At 39.0% G+C, this 7,785-nt stretch overlaps 1 protein-coding gene across 1 annotated transcript; it reads left to right on the top strand.

Moving 5' to 3' along the window:
* Positions 1-5,227: 5,227 nt before the first annotated feature.
* LOC132170001 (uncharacterized) lies at positions 5,228-6,471 on the top strand. The gene is made up of 6 exons (XM_059580929.1): positions 5,228-5,398; positions 5,494-5,586; positions 5,661-5,762; positions 5,849-6,051; positions 6,096-6,268; positions 6,458-6,471. Exons 1-6 carry the CDS (start codon positions 5,228-5,230, stop codon positions 6,469-6,471), a joined length of 756 nt encoding a protein of 251 aa, XP_059436912.1.
* The last annotated feature ends 1,314 nt before the right edge of the window (positions 6,472-7,785 follow it).

The following is a 7,785-nucleotide window of genomic DNA, read 5'->3' as shown; positions in this document are numbered from 1 at the left end:
AATAACAAATGCATTGGATATGGTCATTAATTTTTGTTTAGATTTTGAAATTTAGAATAAGTATGTAAATGTTAAAAAAGAAAAACAAAGGAAAAAAAAAATAAAAAATAACATAGCTAGCTGGATTTATTTTATCTACGGTCCCCATATATAACAAATGCATAAATGTTATAATAAACGAAAAAAAAAAAAAAAAAAACATGTAATCTAGCTAGCTAGATCTGATTTATCTAGGGTCCCCATATATAAAAAATTCATTTAGGTCTTACAAATTTAGATTATGTAAATGTCATAAAAAACGAAAACAACAAAATTACGACAAATAAGATAGCTAGATCTATTTTATCTAGGGTCCCCATGTATAACAAATGTATTTAAATTTGGACCTTAAATTTTGTTTAGGTTTTGTAAATTTAGATTATGTAGATGTTATAATTAAAACTAAATGTATGTGTTTATTTGTTAAAAGTAAACAAAAAATTGAAACGATGTAATTAAAGAAATACACTAAAAAAAATAACAACTAACTAACTAACCTAGATTTATTTTATTCAATTAGGGATCCAGTAACTAAAGCTATGGATAAGAGTTGGATGACAAAGTCTAGAGGTACGAGGGAATACAGAGACGGGTGTAGATTATTCGTGGACTTCGCAGTTAAGAACTGTACAATCCCTGATGAAAAAATTCACTGCCCCTGTAAGGCTTATCGTAATAAGCAGCGCCACCCGCCGGGTTTTGTATTTGACCACTTGATAGGGGATAAAGGAATAATGACTGCATACAGAAACTTGTATTATCACGATGAAAAGCCTGTCCGGTCTCCTGTTACAGTCTCTAATTCGACTACCACGATCACAGATGCGGGTATAAGCACAGCACAAGGTGAAAACATGCAGACAATGTTGCGTGATCTATTCGGCATGCACAGTGTCATGGAAGACAATTGTGAGCCTGAAGTGGTGGTGTAGGGGAATGAAGAAACTGTAAATGAAGAAGCCAACGATGGTGACGTAGTAAAGTACTACAACTTGCTTAAGAAGGCAGAGAAGCCACTTCATGATGGGACCAAACATAGCAAGCTTAGTGCTACTGTACATCTGTACAACTTGAAGTGTGTTGGCGGACTTAGTAATGCGATATTCTCATCTTTCCTTGAGTTCATCAATCAGTTGCTGCCTCCGAGTGATGAAACTTTGCCGGTTAATACATATGAGGCGAAAAAGTTTCTAAGGGACATGGGCCTCGGGTATGAGAAAATCCCGGCGTGTCGTAATGATTGTATGTTATTATGGAAGACCAATAAGGATTTAGATTCATGTACCACTTGTGGAGTATCTAAGTGGAAGGATGAAATTCATTTGGATTAGGATGGTCAACCCATATCATCGACTAAGAAACGCCCAGTCAAGGTGTTCTCGTGGTTTTCACTCATACCACAACTATAGAGACTATTTATGTCAGAGCATACTGCCCCCTAAATGAGGTGGCATGCAGAAAGCCGAACTAAGGACGGTGTATTGAGGCATCCAGCCGATGCTGAAGCATAGAGGGCATTCAACAATTTACATCCAGACTTCTCAGCGGACAGCAGAGACGTCAGGCTTGGACTAACCTCGGATAAATTTAATCCATTTTGGGAACATGAGCACATCCCACAGCACTTGGCCTATAATGCTTGTACCGTACAACTTGCCTCCTTGGGCGTGCATGAAACAAACGTCATTTATTCTATCCCTGATAATCCCAGGCCCAAAGTCACCTGGAATGGATATAGATGTCTACCTTCAACCCTTAATTGAGGAGTTATAAGAACTATGGACTGTAGGTGTACGCACATTTGACGTCTAAAAAAAAAAAGAACTTTGTGTTGCGAGCGCAGTTGATGTGGACAATTAATGACTTCTCGGCATACGCAGATTTGTCTGAGTGGCCTAACAGGGGTGAGAAGGCATGTCCCTACTGTATGCACTCAACAAGGTCCAGAAGGTTAAAACACGGCAAGAAATCTTGTTATATGGGGCACAGGCGATACTTGCTCATGGATCATCCATGGAGGAGGAGCAAAAGAACATTTGACGGCAAACAAGGACTAGAATGTACCCCCGATGTGCCAAGTGGAGATAAAATCCTTAGACAATTAGAAGATATGGCATTTGGGGATGAGAATGCTGGTAAGGCAAATAAGAAAAAAGACAAGAAACGGAAGAAGAGTGGGCCTACAGAAAGAGGAGGCGAGACTGCTAACGTATTGTGGAAGAAGAAAAGTGTTTTCTTTAGGTTGCCGTATTATAAAGATAATCTATTACGACACAACCTTGATGTTATGCACATTGAGAAAAATATGATGGACAACATACTTGGCACAATACTGGACATTCCAGGAAAAACGAAGGATAACCTCCAAGCCCGCACAGACTTGCAAGAAATGGGGTTGAGACATACACTTCATCCGTACACGGGCGAGGATGGTCAAACATATATGCTCGCAACTTGCCACACGATGTCTAAGGACGAGAAAACACTTTGTTTTAAAGTTCTTCGAAATGTAAAGGTGCCGAATGGATATGCCTCGAACATTTCCCGATGTGTACGATATCCGGTTTGAAGAGCCATGACAGTCACGTCATTATGCAACAACTTCTCCCTATTGCATTGCGTGAATCACTGCTAGGTAACGTGGTTAGACCACATGTCGGGATGTCTGCATTCTTCAGGGGCCTATGTTCAACGTCATTGACACAAGAGGATATGGACCGACTAGAGGGTAACATTTGTATCACTTTGTACCAGATGGAACAGGTATTCCCCCCAAGTTTTTTTACCATAATGGTTCACTTGGTCCTGCATCTTGTCCGTGAATGCCGACTCGGTGGACCGGTACAGTATAGGTGGATGTATCAGGCAGAAAGGTAAAATAACTTTACGATTATTCATCAATTTATTTTTCCTCCGTTATAAAACCTTCTCTAACTGTAATGAATGAATTATGTTCATATGTAAGAGCCTTGGGAGATTCAAATCTAATGTGCGCAATACAGCGGCTCCTAAGGGCTGCATTGCGGAGGGCTACATAGCAACTGAGTTGGTGGCGTTCTGCTCAAGGTATTTAGACAACGCACCAACATTTCACAATAGAGCTCAAAGAAACCCGAATGGTTCAAAGGGGGCGGGAACACGAGTCATCCTCGATCGTGTCACATTGACACAAATTCACCGATACATTATCTTTAGCTCGAACGAGTTTCTTCAACTACAGACGTAAGTCGTGTTAGTAGTCTATGAAACTTCAATATTACCTTGCACCCTTAATTGTGATTTATAATATAACTAATTTCGTATTGTAGGGTGCATATGGATACACTTAGGCGATCATGCGATAGGGGGCGAATGACAAAGAATCAGTTGGAAACCCAACATCATGAGTTGTTCTGCGATTGGTACCGTGACTACGTAAGACTACCATGATGTTTAACTATTACAGTCCGATTATATTTACTTATGGTTCATAACAACTAACAAAACTAACTTCTTTATGTTCAATTGTACGTAATATACTCCCAGGTTGATCGATTGAACGATCGACGCAGGAAGGAAATAGGTGACAAACTGGTAATGCATTGTAGAGGGCCAAAGGAGACAGCTACCAGATATAACATATATGTGGTTAACGGAAAGTTGTTTCGCACTCTTACATTCGATGCCGGAAAGAGGACCCAGAACAGCGGCGTGTGCGTGCCGACTATTGATGGAGAAACGTACTATGGGAAGTTAACGGAAGTAATTGAGGTGGAGTACTACGACAGGACCAAGTACGTTCTGTTCAAGTGCGATTGGGTGGACAACGCGAGGGACAGGGGGTACAAGGTAGACGAGTATGGCATGATGCTTGTCAGTTTCAAAAACCTTGTCCACCGGGGCCAGAAAATTACTGATGAGCTGTATGTGATAATGTCACAAGTTGACCAAGTATTTTACGTCGAAGATGAAAGGGACCCTGATTGGGCTTGTATTGTAAGGACTAAACCTATAAACGTATACGACATTGGTCAGGGTAAAGGTCCTGATGATGAATGTGCCAACTACCATGAGTGTGAGCTGCTTTTATTGATCAGCAATAATAAAATGGATCCGCATGATGACATTGACTACGTCTGATAAGACTTAGATCCAATATAATCGTATGTGGTTAAAAAAAAAAAAAATTATATATGTAGTTCACATTAATTGACTTGTTTTATGTTATTTCTTTCTACATTGATTGGTTATTGTGGTGCATATTTTATCTATTGTATACATAATTAATTGGGTACGTTACGTGTTTCACAGGTTGATATGAGTACTAGGGGGAAGAGTAGACGATGGAGGTCCCCACATGTAGACGACCAGAAGTATAGACCAGTACTTCGTGAGCATGTGGAAGGGTCTCAATCCTATCAATCTCAGCTGGTTCCATACGACACGGAGCAAGAGTATCATCCGCTTACTCCACTGCCTAGGATGAGTGAGTTAGGGCTGTGTGCACATGGCGAGGTAGAGCGGTTATTCCCCCCCGAGTTGAACACAAATATCCCATACAGTGAGCCATCACAGCCGGATGATAGCGAGACACAGTACTATCCGGAGGACGTGCATGATGGGACAGGTGCCACACATTACTCGCAGTCCGCTGACCCTCCAGAAGTGTTGGGCAGTCGCCAGCTCCGGACAATAAGTAAGTATATACGCATTAAATACCAATATTGAATACGTATATAATTTATATAGTTACTATTGAATTCCAAATAATTAACAATTACAATTATTAATGTGTTAGGCATCGGGCGAGAAGGGCGCACCCATATTCAGGTGGTGACCATCCCACCATCGAACAAGATGTGGGATGTCCCCACTGGGCAAAAGGTCGTGTGTGAGTACAATAAGGCGTGGCAGCCCCCAGGATTTAACGGGATGAAATTCTGAAGGACGACCGGCAACATCGTAAGGAGTGGGAATTATATTAGACTATGGGATGACTGGAAGAATGTATCACCCGTACAAAGGAGGATATATGGGATGCCTTGATGGTATGGTTAAACTCTTTCTTCTATTTTCGCATGTGTATTTCATTATTTTAAACGTTGTTAATGCGTGAATTATACGCCTAACTTCTTTAACTTGTGCAAGTTGACTTCTACATCCCGCCTGAGTACAATCTCGAGGCAGTTAAAGGGACACGTTCAGAGATATGGGCGTGAAGCTAAAGAGTTGGAGACACTCTGTGAAAGACACGTTAAAAATTCAGCCGGGCGATACTCCTAACATAGTGAAGGCGAGAATGGGCCAAGATGCCGTTTCGCAATACAACGCTGATGACTTGGATGTGTTGTTGGATAAATGGTGCGACCCAAAGAATCAAGTACGTCACGAGTGTAGTTTCATTAATTGTAATTGTATAGTTTCATTAATTGTACTTGTGTTAGGGCTGACATTTTAAGGGTGGTATTTGTGTAGGAGTATGCTGCCTACATGAAGGCATTGCGAGCAAAAAACAATACACCTCACTGCACCGGGTCGATGAGCTTTGCTAGAGCGACACATGAAGAGGTATTTATCTTATTTACCGCATATATATATTGTCTATTTTTTGTTTGTTTGATGATTTATTTTTTTCTATGCAGACCTTATCTTTAGGCACTACTCCAACTCGAGCGCAAGCTTACATCACGACACACACGAAGAAGGATGGTGACTACGCGAATGAAGTGGTCAGGGAGAGATGTGTAAGTACTCACCGATATATATTTTAATAAATTATTTATGATTAACCTTCCTTATATGAGTTACTAACTTGTTATTTAACGTACAGGAGATGATGAAAGAATTGCTACCCACTGACCCGGCATTGACGTCGAGTGTGACTGAAGGGACGGTAAGGTGGACACCTAATAATGCGTATGCTCAGGCGCATGGAAATAAGCCTAAGTACGCTGCCAGGGTTCGACAGGTGGGCCCAAATGTTCTACCGGTACGGAGTAGCATACATTCGTACTATACACCGTCACAGGCACGGTCTCAAATCCTGGGAGCTCCTCGTTCTTACATATGGCGGATAGGATTAGAGAACTTGAAGAGGAGCGGACACAACAAAGACATGCGCTGGATGAGATGGCCAAACAGATTGAAGAACAAAAATCTTTGATAGCAGAGAAATATGCCATCTTTAAAGCCTGTTTCCGCCAGCTTGAGGCTATGCTCGATTCGACCTCTGGATTTGCGCCCCACAGAGGTAATCATATATTTTGTGTTGTTTTTCTAACAGTTGTTAACTGTTAGAAACCCCTAGTCTTCACAAAAGTCCCAGTTAGCAACGCTTTGTTGCAGTGGTTCATTTTAGAACTAACATATATTTGCATCACTGTATATCTGTGTTTTGAATTTTTTTATTAATTATCATTGGTTCACAACTCATTTGCAGGTAATGCAGATTAAGCGTTGGAGGATAACTATATTGACTTGGGCTGAGCACGTCGTTTGTTATCACTGTTTGTAAAGTTTTATATATATTTTGTATATTTGTTTGTATATAGTCATTTGTTGATGTATATAGTTAGATCAAACTATATGTTGGTTGAGACTAATTGAAACTTATTTGTAGCAGATAGAACAAAGATAGTTTGATTGTATATTTGTTTTGCCTTGTTTTGGAACGTATTTTTGATGTATATATTTGTTTTGTTCTGTGTTGTGTTGGAACATAGTATATGTATTGGAATTTTGTTTTATTAATTTGTGTTGGAATTTCATATGTTTTGAATGTATTGAAAATTGGATATGTATTGGATATTGGATATGTATTGGAAATTTGATATGTATTGGATATTGAATACTGTATATGTATTGGATATTGTATATGTATTGGAAATTGGAATTGTGTTGGATATTTGAATTGTATTTGGATATTGAATGTATATTTGATATTGTATATTGGATATATTGGATATCAAGTTAATACGTAAATCTGAGTATAAACTCGAATAATACAGAAAATATTTAATTGAAAAAAAAAAAAAAAAATTGACTTGTCAAACGGAGTGACACGTCAAAAAATTTCTCCAAAATTTTTGACGTGGCAGAACAATTTCTGACGTGGCAATTTTCACCACGTCAAAAAAAAAAATTTGATGTTGGATTTTCACCACGTCAAAATTTTTTGACGTGGCAAAAGTAAAACGTCAAAAAAATAATTTTTGACGTTTTAGTCTTTTGACACGTCAAAATTTTTTGACGTAGTGAAAATTCCACGTCAAAATCATAAATTTTTTGACACCCCCCATTTTAACCCTTCAGACACGTCAAAAGGCACACGTCATAAGGGGTTTTTGACGTGTCAATACCATTGACACGTCAGAAACCCCCAGTCAAAAAATTACTCAGTTTTTGTATTGGTCCACTTTCAAAGTGCACGCTATTGATTGATCATTAGAGTCCAGGTTTAGTGGACGGGACGCTGTTGGTCATTTAGTTTTTTATTTATTTATTTTATTTATTTATTTATTTATAAGAGCATTAGCGTCCACTTTATGACCTATCATCAGTGTCCACTTTCAAAGTGGACGCTAAAAGTGGACGCTGATGATCGTTTAGTTTTATTTGTTTTTTCCTTTTTTATTTTTCTACAAGAGCATTAGTGTCCACTAAACTGGACACTGATAGTTTCAAAAAAAAATTTAAGTTTTTTTATTGTTATATTGGACTATTAGCGTCCACTTTTAGTGGACGCTGATAATAGTTATTTTGTCGACA

This window comes from Corylus avellana, chromosome ca2 (assembly GCF_901000735.1).
Source record: "Corylus avellana chromosome ca2, CavTom2PMs-1.0".
Classification (NCBI taxonomy): Eukaryota; Viridiplantae; Streptophyta; class Magnoliopsida; order Fagales; family Betulaceae; genus Corylus; species Corylus avellana.
This window is presented reverse-complemented; position numbering and strand designations above follow the sequence as displayed.

Excerpts from the sequence above, each read along its gene's own strand:
- LOC132170001 (XM_059580929.1), top strand. The coding sequence starts at position 5,228 with ATGGGCGTGAAGCTAAAGAGTTGGAGACACTCTGTGAAAGACACGTTA. Across the intron at positions 5,763-5,848 it reads AAGTGGTCAGGGAGAGATGT|GAGATGATGAAAGAATTGCT; the intron begins GTAAGTACTCAC and ends TTTAACGTACAG. Across the intron at positions 6,052-6,095 it reads TATACACCGTCACAGGCACG|GATTAGAGAACTTGAAGAGG; the intron begins GTCTCAAATCCT and ends TATGGCGGATAG.